The 19,520-nt window shown below is 35.4% G+C and overlaps 1 protein-coding gene across 1 annotated transcript in view; it reads left to right on the top strand.

Moving 5' to 3' along the window:
• The window catches only part of Moxd1 (monooxygenase DBH like 1), a 58,052-nt gene that overhangs the window by 17,007 nt on the left and 21,525 nt on the right, over positions 1–19,520 (top strand). The window contains exons 2-4 of the mRNA XM_042690327.1: positions 4,459–4,605; positions 6,577–6,744; positions 6,879–6,962. Coding sequence (XP_042546261.1) covers positions 4,459–4,605; positions 6,577–6,744; positions 6,879–6,962 — 399 coding nt within the window. The remainder of the gene's footprint in view (positions 1–4,458; positions 4,606–6,576; positions 6,745–6,878; positions 6,963–19,520) is intronic.

The following is a 19,520-nucleotide window of genomic DNA, read 5'->3' as shown; positions in this document are numbered from 1 at the left end:
TCTACCACTGAGCCACCTTCCCAGCCCATGTTATTTTAGTTTGAAACTGACAGTCCTGGGAAAATGTTATTCTTTCTAATGGATGAGTAAAAATTCCATTGTGTATATATCACATTTTCTTGATCTATTTGTCCATTTGAGGGGTGTCTGGGCTGATTTCATGTCTTGGCTATGGTTAATAATGCTGCAGTGAACATGATTTATTCTGGTGACTTTCCTGTAGCCTAGATAAATGCTCAGGAGTAGAACTGCTGGATTAGAGGGTAGTTCTATGTTTAGTTTTTTGAGGAACCTCCATACTGCATTCCAGAGTGGTCTAATAAACTTTCATTTCCATCAGCGGTATATTAGAGTTCCCTTTTCGCTATATCCTCCCCAGCCTCTGCTGTTGTTTGTTTTCTTAATAATGGCCATTCTAACTAGGGTGCGTTAGAATCTCAGTGTTGATTTGCATTTTCTTTGTGGCAGGAGATGTTGAGCATTTCTTTGTCTATTGGCCATTTTTATTTCTGAGAAGTCTCTCTTTAAGTCATTCTATTGTCAAAAGTTGCAAAAGTTGTATTGTTTCCCTCACAAAGTGCAGAAACTAAAATTAATCCTATAAACCTATAAGTAAATGCGTTGGGTGGTATGCAAGTGGTTACAAATATGTTAACTGAAATATAGTAGATTCAAGGGAGAACTCAAAGAGTGTATTCCTTAGAAAGGCAAAATGGAAGCTCAACAAAATAAATACCAGGAAACAGGTACTTGCAAGAAGTGGAGTGGAGCTAAGGTGAGAGGGGTAGAGGAATGAAGGGAGAATGCAGTCAGGAATCAATGAATATACTACAAAACTAAGAGAAGTAAGGGAAGGCGCGTGTTGTGAGGGATGGGCGAGAATGTTGAAAGGGGTGACGTGGATCAGAATGCATTGTATTCATAAACCGCTTTGTTAAGTGGCAACTCCTTGTGCAATGACTTAAAGATATTGTTTTGAAAGAAATTGACAGTACTCATGATACCACCCTGCATGATTGATGTCAGCTGCCTGATGACTTCAGCTGATGGTAGCATACTTTATTGTAACCTCCATTGTATATTTCATAATTTTTTAGTGCACAACATATACCAAGGGGAGGAAATACCTTCTGAGAACATTATTCAAATTGTTTTTGTTGCATGTAAACCTTAACTTTATTATTGTACTCAAGATTTTCAGAGGTAATGGATAGTATTTTATCTAAATAACTGTCAAGCTAAATAATGACCCTATGTTAGGTATTTGAGTCAGAATTGGTTGAGAATCAGATCATAAAGTCATTCACATAGGGTAATGGTACTTCACATTTCACTTTGCAGAACCAATTAAGTACACACAAGTCTAAATTTGGACAGCACCCAGGCCCCGACCTCAAGCCCCCAAACTAGTACACAGACAGACAGACAGACAGACAGACAGACAGACAGACAGTCACACACACACACACACACACACACACACACACACACATGCTCATATCTCATCTGAATTGTCCATTTTTAGTCACCATTAACATTAAAAGGTTAACATTAAAAGATTAACATTAAAAGGTTATGTGTATGGTCTCATGGAATATTTTCTCTCTTTTTACTCCTTTATGTCTATTTTTTTATTTTCATTTGGCTCTTTTTTTTCTGCTTCTAAATTAAGTTTTATGATTCAATAGAGTGGGTATTTTCTAGGGTAGAGAGAAGGCAAGATGTTTTTCCCTCTGTTTAACAGGTAAAATTATCTCAATAAAATAAGCTGTAGCATCATAAGCTGAATGTGGAGGAGTGTTGGCATCTTGTATACAGGGAGTTGAGAGCATTTTGGGAGATCTCAGGAAAACAATGAGAGATTAACCCGTGAATTTCTAACTGTTAACTGGGGTCCAGCAGAGATAACTATGTAAACTGAAGACATATCTCAAAACAGGCCTCAGAAATTGGAAGATGTGAAAGAACTATACTGATATTGTAGTTCACATTTCCGTTTAATTTTATTAAGATCCAGTTATATTTTTCTACATCAAGCTTAAAAATTTCCTTTAGACAATCACATTTCCCTAGGAACCCAGAACTTTGAAGGAATCGGTAGAAGTTTTTTCCCTAAATGTTTTATTTTTATTCATTTACTTTTTTTTGAGACGAGGCTTTGCTATGTTTTTCAAGTCCTGGATTCTTATATACAAGGGATTCTCCTTCTTGAGCTTCCCAAATGCTGGGATCCCAGGATCATACCATCATTTCAGGCTCTGTTTTAGTCTCAAAATAATCAATGATCATTGGTTTACATGGGGCAGACGAGCTGAAGGAATTTTCAGTAATAGTCAAGGGAAGTTTTCTTTCTTTATTCAGTTAAGTCAGGAAAAAAAGGATGGAATAGTTGGAAAGAATTGGTACTGTTCAGTGGAAATAAGATGAATGGAAAATTGGCAAGCACGCTGGATATTTGTGGAAATAATGGTTTTGGAAGAACATTTGCCTGACTGGGATAAATTATTTGACTCTTCAAACTGATTACAATTTGTATTGTATTATATTTGTTTGTAGAAACTGATTGCATGAATAATGTAATGAAATGGGAGTACAGGGTAAAGGCATAGTTAAGTTGATCTAAATCTTCTTTTGTCCATAAACATCGTTACTTCATTTGTAATTGAATGTCTGCATGACAAATATAGGCAGACCATTGTATCATAGGATTGTGCTTTTTAAATTGCTTTCTCAATTGCAGCCTGGTTCTCTGAATAATTTTTTTCAAGCTCCAACTTTAGCTGTATGTAAGAATATTTAATATAAAGCTCAGAGGTAAGTAGACAGAGAAACAGAAGTAAATAGACTCATTTCAGCAATTCAGCAGGGGCCACCAGCTTGTAAAATAGTGAGAAAGGATGCTAATATGGGATTCAAAATGCTAGGGTTTGAATATTGTCTTTAACATTTACCTGCTATCTAATCCTAGACATTTCTTCAGTTTCTTTGTAGATGAAAAATATTGGTTTAATCACCAAGATTTGATGTGAAGATTAAATTAGTTAATATGTGTATTGTGCAGAAACGATCTGGTGTATAATGTAAAATAGCAGTTATTGTTTCTTCGGTGAAGATGGGTTGGTTAGACTGTGTACTGTGAATAACTCTGGGGTTTAACACATTAAAAATACCTAGACTGTGGATGCCAAATCTATACACATTTGGTAATTATCTTATGAAACAAAAAATGCCATGTATTTCAATGTGACGTTCACAGAAAATTTGTTTTTCTTGTGTGTTTTCCAGTTAAGCAAAGCAATCAATTCTTCAACTATAATTGTGGTGTCAGTAAAAGTAACTACAATTCAACATGTATATCCTAAAACAACTCTAATTACTGAATAATGATGTAATTTATATATTTTTTGTTTTTTATAAGTGATGAAAATGAGTACCATGATAAATCTCATCATGGTAAGCTAATAGCAAAACAATTGAGAGAGGGGGATCTCTAAGTCTGTTGTAAAAGGAGGGAGGGAATTAACTTGGAGTGGACACAAGCCCCTCAAGGTGTGATAGTGCCCATACCATTTCAGTTAATTTTCTTTCAAAATTTATAAAATAGATGCATATTATTTCCATTTTACTGTTCAGCTAAAGCTCTCAGGGTCTGATGCAACAGTACTGAAAGGCTGTTAAAAAGGACAAGCAGGGGTTATTTTATTTTTTATTGTAAAGGTGATATACAGTAACAGTTACATAAGTAAGGAAATGAGTACAATTCTTGTAGAACATTGTTGCCCCTTCCCTCATTTTCTGCAGCCAGAGGTTAGGTCCTAGTTATTACATTGCAAAGTCTGCTTTCTTAGAGAGCTGTGTATACCATCTGAAGAGTATAGTGCAACAACTATGGCTGATCCACAGAAACACAACTTCCTTAGCATTTCGATATTTTACATTTCAACTAGTTTCATTTCTTTGCATATTTGTTTAAAATTACATCTCATCCTCATAAGCCTGTGTCATTAAAACCTGAAAGGTGGAGTTGCTCCACCAGGCACAATAGGAAAAGAGTTCTGGCCTTGGGGCTGGCTCTGCCTTGGCTGTTCACTAGTGATTTCCTTAGGGGGCAAAAACATTTCACAGTGCTGAAATTGTCCACCTTTTCAAATACAGTGAAGTATCTGATGATCTTGAGTATCCATTTGTTTTTTTGATACTCTGTGAAAACTTATAAATCTCTCTGTCTTTTCCTGAATTTCAATGTATTCCAGAGTCCTAAATAAATGTCTGTTCTGTTGAAAGACTTCTGTTGAAAGATTTCCCTTAGAAATCCCCAGGATTTACATAATAAGTCTGGATAAAGGATGTTGTAATTAGCAAACCCAGAATGAGGGTTTTAGTTCCTATGAATCCACTTCAATTCTTTTCATTCATTATTTAGACAGTCTGGATTTTTCATTTTCATGTTTTCCATAGGACTATTTTACAAATACAAAGAAGGAGTTGAAAAAAGACCCTCAGCAAGATTACCAACTAGAATATGCCATGGAAAACAGCACACACACAATAATTGAATTTACCAGAGAACTGCACACCTGTGACATCCATGACAAGAGCATAACGGTAAGACAGAACAGGCGGGATGGATTGGATGTGTTTACTGGTAAGTCACTTTACCAACTACATGAATAAATGCTTAGAAAGTACCTTCAAAGCCAGGCACTGATGGCTCACATCTGTAATCCTAGCTACTTAGGAGGCCTGAGATCTGAGGATTTGGCAATTCAAAGCCAGCCAGGTCAGCAAAATCCATGAGACACTTATGTCCTATTAAGTACCAAAGAAGACCAGAAGGGGAGTTTTGGCTCCAAGTGGTAGAGAGCTAGCATTGAATACAAAAGCTCAGGAACAAATCCCAGGGCCTGAGATCAGGCCCTGAGTTCAGAAGAAAATCTAAGATTATAAATTTCAATAAGTGTATTATCATGTTAATTTGACATTTTGAAGAGCTCTTTAAAGTTTTTATGATCATATATAAAGTGAATCTTTGCTTCTGTATAAAATTTGAAAATACACAATAGCTAAAGATTGTAAGAGATGTTTTCTTCAGGGAGAATTATGATATTGATTAAGATGTAATTCACATGATTTATAACTGACTCAGTTTTGTCAATTTCCAAAACAAAAATGATGAAAATCTGATCACTGCCATATTATATGACATTTTTTTAGTTTTAGATTTCACACAAAAAAATTTACATATATTCAAATTAAACATTTAGAGAATAATAATCCATGTGCAAATGTAACATTTTTTTACACAAGTTGCACTATTTTCATTTTGTATAGGCCAATAAAATTTTTTTTGTTTAATACACTAAAGCTTTTAAAAAAAGAATATTAAAAACCCTCAGAGCTGGGAAGGTGGCTCAGTGGGAGAGCACTTGCCTTGCATGCCTGAGGCCCTGGGTTGGATTCCTCAGCACCACATAAGCAGGAAAAAAAAAGCTGGAAGTGGCGCTCTGGCTCAAGTGGTAGAGTGCTAGCCTTGAGCTGAAGAGCTGAGGGACAGCGCCCAGGCCCAGAGTTCAGACCTCACGACCAGACCCCCCCCCAAAAAAAACCCTCAAATAATTCTAATTAACATTCAGTGTAAGGAGTAAAAGAGGAATAAAAACACATGCCAGCACATAGATCAGGTTTTAGGTAACATACAGGGCAATTATGTTTTAATTGGAATAATAATTATAGTCATCTGACTTATTAAGAAAGAATATAGCAAAGAGAACATTTAAAATCAGGAGCTTTTCCTTTGTTGTTTATTTTCAGAGTTCTTATTACCAGCACCTGGCAAAAGCACCTTAGTCTGTGGGAGGACCAACAATTTCTCGATACTCTAGCAAACCTTTCTCACCACACAACCCTCTGGGCAATCTCTCTTAGTGGCTCAGAGGAAACCAGTTTCAATTGACAGTGCTTCCTTCAGTTGGAGTACCCCAGTCCCTTGGAAATTCCCAGGATTCATAAAGGGATTTGAGGTTGACTCTAGTGTAATAGACCTGGAATCTACAATTCCTTCCATATTTGTAAATGCATACACACGACTAGCCTATTGCCTGGGAAAATAAGCCTATTATGAAGAATCTTATGATAATTTTAATTTTAATTTTGCTTGCTTATTTTGCCTAAAAGGTCTCATCACATTCTAACAACTTTCAATTTCCCAAAGTTGCTGCTGATTCACAGTAATATTTACTTGGTAACTGTTCACTGCTACTTTAGGATTTTGAGGGTGACAGATTTACTACCGTCATGTTTATGAAAGCAAAATTTCAGAGTCAGTTTTTCTTTGGCCTATTTTGGGTCACACATCTTGCCTGTCAAGAGGTCTTTCTAAAAACAGTAACTCGTATGATTGAAACCTTAACAACTGAAGTCCACTTTGTGAAATCAGAGCCCATGTTGAGAACTTCTAATGTCATCAGTTTCTTTCCTCCATTTTTAAATCCTGCTTTAAATAGATTTCATTAGACTCAACTCAAAGGTAAAGAAAGTACTTGTCTGAGATCTAACATATCCATGTCTGCTCATCAGGATAGCACAGTGCGAGTGATCTGGGCCTACCATCAGGAAGATGTAGGAGAAGCTGGTCCCAAGTACCACGACTCCAATAGAGGCACCAAGAGTCTACGTTTGTTGAATCCAGAGAAAGCCAGCATGTTGCCTACAGTCTTGCCATACTTTGACCTTGTAAATCAGGACGTAAGTTATTTTAGGTGTCATGACTGTGTGGATGGTTTTACAGAAAGTGTACCATTTTTGCCTATGTAAATTGTATTTAATACCATGCCAACAGAATGTGACTGTGTGTCTTTCTCCCCTTTTTATTAAGACAGGTCCCAATCCCAAACAAAGGTACAACGTATTGGTGCCAAATGTTTAAGATTCCTGTGTTCCAGGAAAAGCATCATGTAATAAAGGTAGGCGACTCATTTGGCCAAACTTTTCAAGTGGAAAAAGAAATGTCTGTCTTTTAAATGAAAATGATGAAAATAATATAGAAACAAGTTTTAATTACAAAAAAGATATTTAGATGGGGCCAGTGGTTCATGCCTGTAATCCTAGTGCCTCAGGAGGCTGAGATATGAGGATCGCTGTTGGAAGCCAGCACAGGAAGAAAAAGAGTCCCCTTGGGACTCTATCTCCAGTTAACCACTCAAAAACCAGAAGTGGAGCTATGGCTTCAAGTGGTAGAGTGGTAGCCTTGAGCACAAGAACTCAGCGACAGCACCCACACCCTGAATTCAAACCTTGGGAGTGACGTGCGCATGCACACACACACACACACACACACACACACACACACACACACACACACACACACACACGGAGTATTTGGAGAAGAAATAACTGGCTTGATGGACACACACACCCTTTAAAAAGTCTTATTATTTAAAAGAGTACATTTACCTATTGATAAATTCAGGAAAGTGACACTTGCCAAAACATTTTTTTTGTGAATACCTGCTACAATAAAAATCTATGATAGTGTGACAAGAAATTATTGTTGTGGTGTTTCTTTGAATAAAAGCAAAAAGGAAATGACTGATTTTTTTAAAAGAATTTCTAAAAGTACAGAATTGTGTAATAAATACACCTATTTTGTCTGTGGCAAAGTGAGGTCGGTCCTCCAAAGGTTTGTGATGAATGAATGAATGAACAAGAATTATGAAAAATGTACATCTTTTGTACTAGACTCAGTCTATAGATGCTGAAGATTATGCTCTACAGTCTCAAAACATCCAGTAATTGTAAAATATCATCAAGCCACAAGAAAGAATATAGAATTACATAAAGTATACAAAAAATTGAAAGCATTCAGAAGAAGCCAGACAGCTCTACCTTTCTACTAGCCTCAGTCTGTATAATGATGCAGAGTAAATGTGAGAAAGGATCATGTGTTTAGATTATGGAATCTAGAGAACTTGTGGGTTTGAGTTTCTGTCCCATCCCGTACTTTTTGGTCTCTCTTTGGGTACTGTTCTTGTCTTGCTTACTCCCCGATCAAAGGTAGGAAATATGAACATTTTCTCGTTCTTTTTCTTTTCCCCAGTACGCGGGCTTGAATACGGGACCTAATATTTTTGCTTTGCTTTTTCACTCAAGGAAGTCATTCTATCATTTGAACCACACTTGCATTTCCAGCTTTTAGCTGGTTAATTGGAGATAAGAGTCTCATATACTTTTCTTCCTAGGTTGGCTTTGAACCACCATCTTCAAATCTCAGCTTCCCAAGTAGCTAGGGTTACAAGTGTAAGCCACCAATGATCAACCAAAACTATCTTTCATGGTGGAGGCCCAGAAGAGAATAAAGCATCATACTAGAAATTTTTATCATATCCAAGTTCTAAAATAGAATTACTTCTACTAGTGATAAATTATTTACCTTTCTGTGTTTTGTTTACTTCCTCTAGAACTGGGGTAATGAAAGTTTATACCTAACAGGGCTATTATTAAGTACTAAGTGGATGAAATGTGTTTAATATCAATAAAGTATTTAGAACTGTGCCTGGCACATAGTGTATATTAAATAAAATAAAATTAATAGAACCTTTCCAGTGTACTTTTGCTAATTTGTTGATCATCTTATTGGGATTCTGGGTTCCCCGGGGATTCTATATAAGACCTTTCTAATAAATGGATTTTAAATAAACACCTAGATTATCAATCATTCCATTTAGGAAGGTTACCTTGAAAATTTTTCTGCTTTGGAGATTGTGAAGTTGAGGTTAAAGCAAAACAAAACAGGACACAACACTAGCATTCTTAACAAGCCCAGGAAGAAAAATGCTATGTTTTATTACTTGCAACTGAACAAAACATCTTCCCATGAAATTAGACACACTGCTATGTTCTTCTGTTAGTAGCATTCATAAATCTGAGTGATTTACTTTGGAGAATGTTTCCTAGGACAAGAAAATCCAACAGTGATTAACATCAAATAGCTGTGGAATGTTCTTGAAGCCTGAATACTGTATAGCCATAACAAAATTTTTAGAAAAATGATGTCTTATGGCAGGCACAGAGCTTGAATGTTTGACATTATATACTATATAATGGATACCCTATCCATTTTCCTTATTGTGTTGTCCCTATTAAAATAAAAGGGCCCTGCTGAAGAGAGAACTTCATGCACAGATTTCAGAAATGTGAAGTGTGAAAGAGGGTTTCTATTTCTATTCAGGTTTAATGTTTGTAATGTGGTCATTGGAGCATTGTGTGTCAAACTATATGATTTTATAATTATCAGAATTAGTTCTTCTGTGAGTGAATCTCTTCTCTGACCCTCAACCTCCCTGCATTGATATTCCACATGTTTTACTTGATCTGGGCTCTTTTTCCCTTTGTGGAAATAGCTTCTTGTTCTGTTATCAGGCTGTATTTGCATGGTCTTCATGTCTATTTTCACGGGCTCAGGTCTTTCCTGGTTTTAGCCTGGGGAGACTAGCAGGTGTTTGTTATTGACTGTAGACTCAGTAATTGGTTGTTTTCTCCAAATCTATTTTAACCCTGAACTTTATTTTTATTTTTGCTCACTGATGTTTCCCTTTCATCCTTTACTAATTTAACCATGTTCCCTGAAGGCAAATCTTTGACACTGAGATAGATCCATTCAGCAAGTTGAGACAAATTAACATTCATGATATTCCACATATGAAAATACTTTTACTTCCTCTAAACACTTTGAGACCTTCTATTTGGCTATTAAGTTGTTAATACTAATGGATTACCATTATACCCTGTAGCTTTAAAAAAAATCAAATAGAAACAGGGATGACCCTTGATATAGATTCTAGGGAAAAATTATGCATTAAAAATCAAAAGAATATGTCTTTTGGGATTTTGTGCTACAGTTTACAAATGTGAAATAATTTTATCCTTTATGCCCAGTTTATCTGAAATGTCTCTGAATTTTAATATATCTTTTATATATTAAACAAAAGATTGAAATACTTGAGCATTTACTGGGTCAAAACTATATATTAAGACCCAAAAGTTAGTTGAAATACCAGATCAAATGATAATGATTTGAATAGAAATGGCATATTTTAAAGGTGTTTGATTTACACAGTTCAATATTTAGAAGCTCATTGTAGCCCCTCTTGAGTTACATCTGCCTTATGGAAACATCAGAGTATGTCTAGCTACCTGGGTGTTCTTAATAGTCACATTGAGTACAAGGTAATTGAATTCACTTTGAAAGCATGTCTATTCATGGAAATGATTTATTGCTAACTCTGTCACTAATTAGCTCTTTGACCCTAGAGAAAGTACTTAACCTAGCCTGCTCCTCAAATTCCTTCCCTGTCAGATAAAGGGATTGGACCAGATGATCTCAATTGGTTCTTTCTGCTTCTAAATATCTATGACTTGATGAAACAAAAACTGAAGTCAGTGCTGGCATTGGGTGCTCTCTGCTCTGAGTTCCATAAACACTTGCTTCTCACAGCCCCTTGGCAGCACAGGGGAAAATGCCTCCCTTGAAGTTAAAAGGTCCTCTTCATTAGCCCTTCAGGCACGGACGGGCTTCTTAGCATATATTTTTGATGCATCTCAACCTTTTCTAGAGCATGACAAACTATACCACAAACCCAGGAGAATCTGTGGTTACTTGGCCTATTAACAAAAGTGCTTGACTTGGAAAAAAAACAAAACAGGCCCTGAGACTTTATTTTGGAGCTAGAAACCACTCATTTTTTTTTTTTTTAATCTTAAAAAAGCCAGGCACTTAGCCAAATTTGTTACTGACATTATTTAATGACTATTATATTTCTGTAGCAACTGATTTTAGGTACATAATGATAATGAAACTATAAGAAATTCTCATTAAATCAAACTATGAAACCACAAGTGTTTACAATGTTCCTATTATCTACTTGCTATGCCCTGGCCTAAGCTAGGGTCAGACCACATGGTTTGAATCTTGGCTCCACAATCCCTCTGACTGTTAATTCCAAGCAAGCAGTTTAACTTTGAGTTTTAGGTTTCCTTTTACAAAAAGGGCTGATAAAACACTTGTCTCAAATATAATCTATCATTAAATTAGACACTGTAGAATGCTTATATATTTTGTATATATTAGCTCAATAAGTGATAGCCGTATTAATCCATTTACTTTGTTTTTTTTAACTTGTTAAATATTGAAGATAATGTCATTTAAACATTAGGATAGAAGGGTTCTAAGCAGAAAGATTTGACCAAAATTGCTCAGTACAGTTCTCAATGTCTTTAGATTCTGCTTTTCATTAGCTCAATGCCTTTGGGCAAACTAAACTCATCTTCACTTGCAAAGTAGGAAAAATAATTTTCAGGAAAGGTTAAATGAATACAAGTGAAAACACCTGTTGCATAATAGTCCGGTAATTGCTTGTTTTCTTCCCTTGAAAGGGATTATAGAGATGAATGACTAAAACTTTACTATTTTCTCATACTTAGAGTCAAGATTGTACTGAAACCTTGGAAGGCAGTAAGTCTCCATTTTATTTTGAAGAAAAGATTCCTTGAGAATTAGATTTCATAGCTTGCTTCCATTACTCTAAACCAAATGAAATTTAAGCTAATTTCCTCCTGTTCTTGTCTAAGGAAGGATAAAAAACAACTGGCGATTATTTCCTCTGGGAAATATTCACTCACATTCTTAGGTCACCCATTAACCTTCCATTCTCTGACCTTAAATAATGCCATTTTCAACGGAAGTAAAAAGATATTTATTTTCCTTAGTTTTTCTTCTATCACCCAATTCAACCCGCAAACTTATTAATTTCTTTTCCAAGGAAGCTAAAAGGTTGGATAACAAAAATTGGGAAGCATGAGCCTAGTTAATGGAATTTATTGGCCATAAAAATAGTAATGACTAATTAGCAGCAGTTTTATTGAATCATTGCCAAGATATTTGTGTTGAATTCTAGATAGTAATGGGACAATAGGATTGATATGTCATGGCATACCAGTAAGATATTGACTAGTTTTACTTACTCACAGGGAAACCTTTATGTAAAATATTTATCTGAATCTTTTTATATTTGCTACTTTAAGTACATCATCTACTAGATTTTTAGTCTCTTACAAGATAAGTCGAATTCCCAGATGAGCACGCTTAAGCCAAGGAAACTTAAGAAACTTGTTCAACATTGTGCAAATTGTATGAAGCAGAGCCATGACTTTAACACATATCTCCCTAGCAAAACTAGTGACTTTTCTTTGCAGTTTTACTAGCTCGAGCCTCGTGATACTTTCTTAATATTTGTGTGCTACAGTAAGCAACAATTTGTGTGGGAAATCCTGTACCCAGCTCTGAGTGTCTTTTCAGTCAATTTCTCAGAGCTCATACTACTTAATTTTTGACAGCTTTATGGAAGCATAATTGGTATATAAAGAACTATGTGTATTTAATATGTACAAATTTGATGAGTTTGGGCACATGTAAGCACCCATGATTCCGTGACCCCAACTGAGGTGGCCAGACATAATCATAACCTTCCAAATTTTCCTATGTAGTTTTTTCTTGTTTCTTTTGGTAACATGAGCTTCACTCTCCAAATAAATTTTGAAGTGCAGAATTCCATATTGTGTTTGCCTCTTTTTTTGACACTTATAAGGTCTTGGGCATATTTCCTGGGCTAGCTGAGTAGACACCACTAGACACGCCAGTTTCAACAGTCTGAGAATTGACAGACTTAGGATTTCAACTAAGTATAAAGAAGCCGGATGTTTTCATCCCTAGGGGTTGAAAACTTTCTAACAGTGGTTGACACATAAAAGTTTCCTTTGTGATTTAGGGAATCATTTCAATTAAGATTAGAATTAAGATGATTAGACTAAAGATGGTGCATATGGCTGCAAACAGGGACAGAACGTTAAATCTCTGAGATGGTGTTAGTGAGAAAGGAATTAGCGATAATTTCAATGGAAGAAAGGTAATGAGCCTGTTAATCTTATTGGACACATTGTGTAACATAAAGATCCTTGGGAAAAAAGCCAGCAGACTTCTGGCTAAGCTGAGATCAAATCCTATTGGAAATGAAAATAATAGCAATGGATTATTTTACTCCCCTTCAAAATCACATTCTATAAAAAGCTACTCCTGAGAGGAAATACTAACATCTTCATTTGGCATTTAAGTTTATGGCAGAATGCCTACAATACCCTAAAACAAGAAGAGACACATAGTTGTAGCAAAAACTAGAAGTGCTGGCATCTCAGATTTGCCTTACAACCAGACTGGTGTCCTGGGTTCTAATCCTACCTTAACCACTGGTCAGCTGAAAATCAATGTTATTATATATGGTGTCTCTCAGCATATTAAATTTATGTTAACAGCACTTCTTAAAGAATACAGATTTATATAACTCAGAGATTGTTTTAAGAGAAATGGAATCCCTCAAAAAAGTAAGGTGACTAAATATTGGAACTGATAAAGCTGTAAATTTATAAAAATACAAACATTTACATGTTTGTAAATTTATTTTAAAAATAAGCTATAAGTTGACTTAAAAATAATTCAGATACCTTTTTTTTTTTTTTTTTTTTGCCAGTCCTGAGCGTAGTGCCTGGACACTGTCCCTGGTCTTCTTTTGCTCAAGGTTAGCATTCTGCCACTTGAGCCACAGAGCCATTTCCGGCCTTTTATGTGTATGTGGTATTGGGGAATTGAACTCAGGGCTTCATGCATGCTAGGCAAGCACCCTACCACTAAGCCACATTCCCAGACCTTCAGATTTTGTGTCTTTTCATAGAGCATTATCAGGCATTATCAGTTTCTATTCAGTTTGAAAATGATTACCCTATTGATGCAATGAGTTTTTGTAGCTCTTATGAATGAGCTTTTAATAATTAATAGAAAAATAGTTACTTATACAGTAGAAACTCACTTTTATCAAAATAAGGTATTTGAAATTCAAGCTTGAGAAGCTCAAATTAGAGGGTAGTTGTTCCTAACAACACAAATCATAAAACACTACATCATTAAACTATCAAGGTTCTCTGGATCTATTTACTATAAAGGCATTTCTACATCAAAAATTCAGTTTGACAACATAACTACTCTAGAAAAAAATATCACACTAACATATCAAAGGTATTGTGGTTGAGTCTTGCTTCCTTTGAGTAATTTTACTCTCCTTGATTCTCTAGGATGTATATTAGCATCTCATGAGTCAGCTTTAGGGATGGAGTCTAGAATTTCATGATGCTGTTGTATATTCATTAAAATTTCTGAGGTGACAACATTTGCTAAGTATTGTTATATTGTTCCCAGCAAGTTATAGTATTCATATTAGTTACTATTTTTGCCATGTTTTTAGAATCACAAATGATTTTAGTCAGCCCACATTGGAAAGATTAAGTGCATGCTGCTATCTACTGTCAAAATGCACTGGATTAGTTTTGTCTGCACACGAAGAAGGATTAAGCATTTGTGGCTTCAGCTTTGCTTATTCTTGGGTGCATTGCATTTTCTTTTAAGGAAGTAGGCAAAAATACCAGCTGTTTCCTGAAGTCACAGCTGCCTTCCATTATAAAATTTAGTGTGATTCATATCAAAGATACTTCCTTCTATGAAGGCAAAATGATTTACATTCTCATGTCTTGAAATTAAATCTACACATTAGTGTCTCTAATATAGTGAAATAATTTTAGAAACTGTGTACTTTGGGTCACCTTTGATTTAAAAATGAATTCCATTATCAACACTGAGAAATCTACTCATCACTACAATCCCACTGAATTTCTGTGCCCAGAATTTTAATATAAAGCAAAGGCAAAACTGTGTAAATAACTGCTAGTAGTTGTGTACTTGCCACCTCCAGCATCTCAGCTCTGAGGTTTGCAGGAGGAAGTCCTATAAGTGTAGAGGAGGCACTTTGATTTATGGTGTGATCTAGAAGTGTACTCATATGCCCACTACATGTTCTAATTAGCTAGAAACATCTTTCCACTGTACATCTCTAACTCATGAAGAATTAATGACTGGTGATTGTTGTTTCAGGCAGCATGCAGCGCTATGTCTTTTGTCGGAAAGAGAATACAGAATACTCACTTTCACCTTTACACAGAGTAGATGAGGAGAAAAGATACATATACCAATAAGATAGAAGCCTCACAACATTCGTGCCAAACTCAAGATGACTGGGGGAAGGAATTGCAAAGTAGTTAGACTTTAGGTTAAGAGGAAATGCCAACATTGTAAGGATGGCCAGGAGGCAAAGTCTGTCTAACATTTAATCAACATTTGATTAACTAACATTTAATCCTCACTAAAATAATAAACTATGAAAAATACAGTATTACCATCATCATTTTACATATGGGGAAACTAAAGCTCAGAGAGGCCAAGTGATTTTTTCCCGTGGCTGACAGTTCTCTAGTTGGTGTCCCTTTTCCTTGAGGAAGACAGTGCATTTTAATAATGAACACCCACAGTACTTTTAATACTTCAGTCTCAGCAACCTGACTGAAAACCAGGAGCCTTGTTCCATCTTTAGCTTTCTGAAGTGTTCATTAGCATTCTGGGAGGAAGCGCCATTTGATTCCACATGTGGTGAAGGATCGTGGATGCTACCGCGAGCATCTGCTTGGACTGTAGCTAATGAGCAGCTGCTGGCTCAGCCTTAAATCCAGGGTTCTAGTATGTCAAATTAGACAGTTACTTATTGTCAGGGAACTGCCTGTGTTTGATCAGAGATCGCTTTACCCACATGGAGGCCCCAGTATATGTAGAGAATCTGTAGCCCACAGTCTGTGGTCTTTATCTTGAATGATACCTCTGTGTGGCGTTAACACGATTTGCTTTGTGTTAAACTCCGGTACACTGTATCAGACTTTCCAAAACAGGAACCCAGGCTACCTCTTACATGCATGCATGTAAATGTGCGTGCACACACACACACACACACAAACACACACACATGTGTCAATGTCAGTCCTACTTTTGAGTAGTTAAAATGTATGTATATAGACCCTTGGCGAGAAGAACTTTGAATCATGTAGCACTTCCCTTTATTGAAATATAGGCTTAAAAAGATCTTGAGTAATGTACTTATTTTCCAACAAATACTTGAATCTTCCAAAAAGTGTGCATTTCTTTCTCCGATTTACTAAAGTTTTTGGTAAGCTTTCTAGAATCACTTCTGTTAATGATTTTGAATATTAAGGTGGAAATCATTCACATTTTAAAAGTGCACTGAAAGTGTGTGTGTGTGTGTGTGTGTGTGTGTGTGTGTGTGTGTTTGTCGGCCATGGGGCTTGAACTCTGGGCCTAGGTGCTGTCCCTGAGCTCTTCAGCTCAATGTTCTACCACTCTACTGCTCTACCACTTCCGATTTTCTAGTGGTTTATTGGAGATAAGAGTCTCATGGACTTTTCTGCCCAGGCTGGCTTTGAACCGTGATCCTCAGATCTCAGTCTCCTGAGTAGCTAGGATTACAGGCGTGAGCCACCAGCACCTGGCTCTGAAAGTGTTTTTAAATGTTTAATTTTAGCAAACAAATATTGATTTTGCATAGATACTAGATACTATACTTCCTAGCTGTGCCATTTTCAGATGAGTAAACTGAGGTGCAGTAAAACTGAGGTGCCAATGCCACAGAGGCAGAGGATGATAGGGTAGAATAGGAACCCTAGCCTGGTCAGAGCCTAGTGACTGAATTCTATGGGTGTTACACCCATAGAAGTTAGGAGTAGCATGAACTTGAACAGTTTATTTAAATTACATGAGCTTAGATGGGAAAGGATAGGTCTTTTAGGCCACATAGATCTGGTTCCGAATACTGGCTCTACCAACCACAACTTAGAGATCTTAAGGAATGTACAGAAGTTGGCTGAATCATAATTTTCTCTTGCCTAGAGAGATACGATCTGTTCACATTATTACTGGGAATATTATTTGAAACTATATAGAAAGCAGCTGGGGTATGATAAACGTAATACTGTCGTTTTCCTGTAACCTTACTTCTCCTAGCAATCTAAAACACCTGCTTGTTCTTGTCAATATTTTATTTCCTGGTTGCTAAAAATGAATGAGCAAAATTCTTTTTTTTTCCAGTGTTAATTGAAGCTGGAATTTAAATTTTGGCCACAACTTGCTATTTTTTATCTATCTCTCTTTCAACATATGAAATATGAAACAATTTCAAGTTGAGAAATAAATCTAAGATTTATACCCTTTTATACTGTAATAGTTTAATAATCTATAATTAAGTAATTTTCAGAGCTTCTGAAAAAACTAAATTACTTGGATATAATTATCTAATAATTTAGTTGGAAAGTCATGTTGATTTCATTGACATTTTCAACACATTTAAAAAGCAGAAGAAAATTGAGATATGTTTACTTAGGTATAATTGAATTTTATATGACTTATCAGTTCTGTCTTGGAATTTATTACTTTCACTATCTTTAATTTTTATTTCTATGTTCTCTTTTAAGATAAAGTTGTGCTATTTTTGGAATGAGATTGCCAAAGGCAACTTTGTCATCTAAGGCAGGCTCTCATTGTAAGGTTTTATAAGATTTACAATCAAATTAAATTTACAAGATCAGAGAACTATGTTCTCTTTTAAGACGATAAACAGGAAACATCAGTATCCTGAAAAACATTTTCCGCTCATATGACAATTAAAAATTTCCAACAGACTGTTTGTTTGGTCATATTAGTTTAAACCATACTTATTCCAAGATTTATCTTATCAGGTAACTTTTTTCAACAACTTAAATTAATAATCATATGAATTGATAATCATATGGCATGAGTCATATAAAGTTCATAAGTGATATTATGTAGTCCCTGACTAGCCTTTAAACATCTTGAGGGATCACAATTATTACATTTTTATTCCTTATCATTTTGAAGATTAAAGAATTTGTTCTGAACTTTGTCTCTCACAAGAGGAGAACACTTAATTTTTCTAGCATGAAAATATTGTGTGCACTTATTTCATTTCCAAAGTAAAACATTAGAAAGGAAAATTATTGATGTTCTATTTTCTCACGATTCCATGTTACTTAAGTAAGCCATGTTAACACATTTATTTGCATCCTATAACTTTTTGCCCAAGAACATGTTTACAATAAAATCTGGGTGTTAGTCGTGTTAATATCCCTTCTTGAAAAGACAAATTTGGGATTAATATATTAATTTGAAATTTCTTTTTCTTCATGCATTTTATTGTTATTATAAAAGAGTGATTACAGAGGGTTTAGAGTTATATAAATCAGATAAAGAGTACATTTCTTTTTTTTGGCGGGGGGTCCAGTTGTGGGGCCTAGGCACTGTCCCTCAGCTCTTCAGCTCAAGGTTAACGCTCTACCACTTGAGCCACAGCACCACTTCCGGCTTTTTTTTTTTTTTTTTTGCTTATGTGGTGCTGGGGAATCGAACCCAGGGCCTCATGCATACAAGGCAAGTGCTCTACCACTGAGCCACCTTCCCAGCCCAAAGAGTACATTTCTTTTTGGACAATGTCACCCTTTCCCTTTCTCTTTCTCTCTCTGTTTTTCCTTCCTGTCCACAGGAAGTTCATTTTCAACAGTGTTTAGAGAGAAATTTGATTTGTGAAATTATTACCCTTATCTTACCACCTTTATCAAATGACTACCCTTATTTGTATAAGTTAAAATCTAATAACTGATTATATTCATATTTTTATTGTTTATTGTATGCAAATTATCATTTCTACAGCCATCTATCATTGATGCATGTGGAAAATGATTTAAGTTTTTTGCTATTATAAATGGTATTTCAATGAATGTTCTTGTGTAATATTTCTCTAGGACAGATTGCTAAACGCATTGAATGCATTGAGTCAACATGTACATTAGAAATTGTAATGTGTTTACTTTCTAAATGTATATACTAGCATTCTGTGAATATTTTCTCATTGCATTTTAAGTACTGGGTATTTTGTTCATTAAATTTATTGCCTCTGATAGGTGAATACCCTAATACTTATGATTGTTTTAACTCACTTTTTCTCAGAGGTTGATTTTTCTATATCTATGAGGAATGACTGTGGGATTTTGATGAGAATTGCACTGAATGCTTTCAGTAGTTTAGCCATTTTCATAACACTAATTCTGCTGATCCATGAACAAAGAAGGTTTTTCTATCTTCTGATGTCTTGCTCAATTTCTTTCTTCAATTTTTTTCAGGTTTTAGTGTAGATACCTTATACTTCCTTAGTTCGGTGTATTCCTAGATCTTTTTTTTTCCTCTGAAGCTACTGTGAATAGGACTTTTTCCTGATTTGTCAGCTTGTTTACAGTTGATATATAGACATGCTATCATTTTTTTGTATCTTGTTACTTTGCAGAAAATTTTTTATCATATACAATATTTTTGGTGGAGTCTTTAGGGTCTTTTACATATAGGATCATATCATCTGCAAGTAAGAGTAGTTGACTTCTTTCTTTCCTATTTGTAGCTTATTATTTCTTTGTCTTGCTTTAATGCTTTGGCTAGGATTTCAAGCACTATATTAAAT

This window comes from Dipodomys spectabilis, unplaced genomic scaffold, assembly GCF_019054845.1.
Source record: "Dipodomys spectabilis isolate Male_0828 unplaced genomic scaffold, ASM1905484v1 ptg000001l, whole genome shotgun sequence".
Taxonomy (NCBI): Eukaryota; Metazoa; Chordata; class Mammalia; order Rodentia; family Heteromyidae; genus Dipodomys; species Dipodomys spectabilis.
Note: the sequence above shows the minus strand (reverse complement) of the source record. Positions and strands in the feature narration are given on the sequence as shown.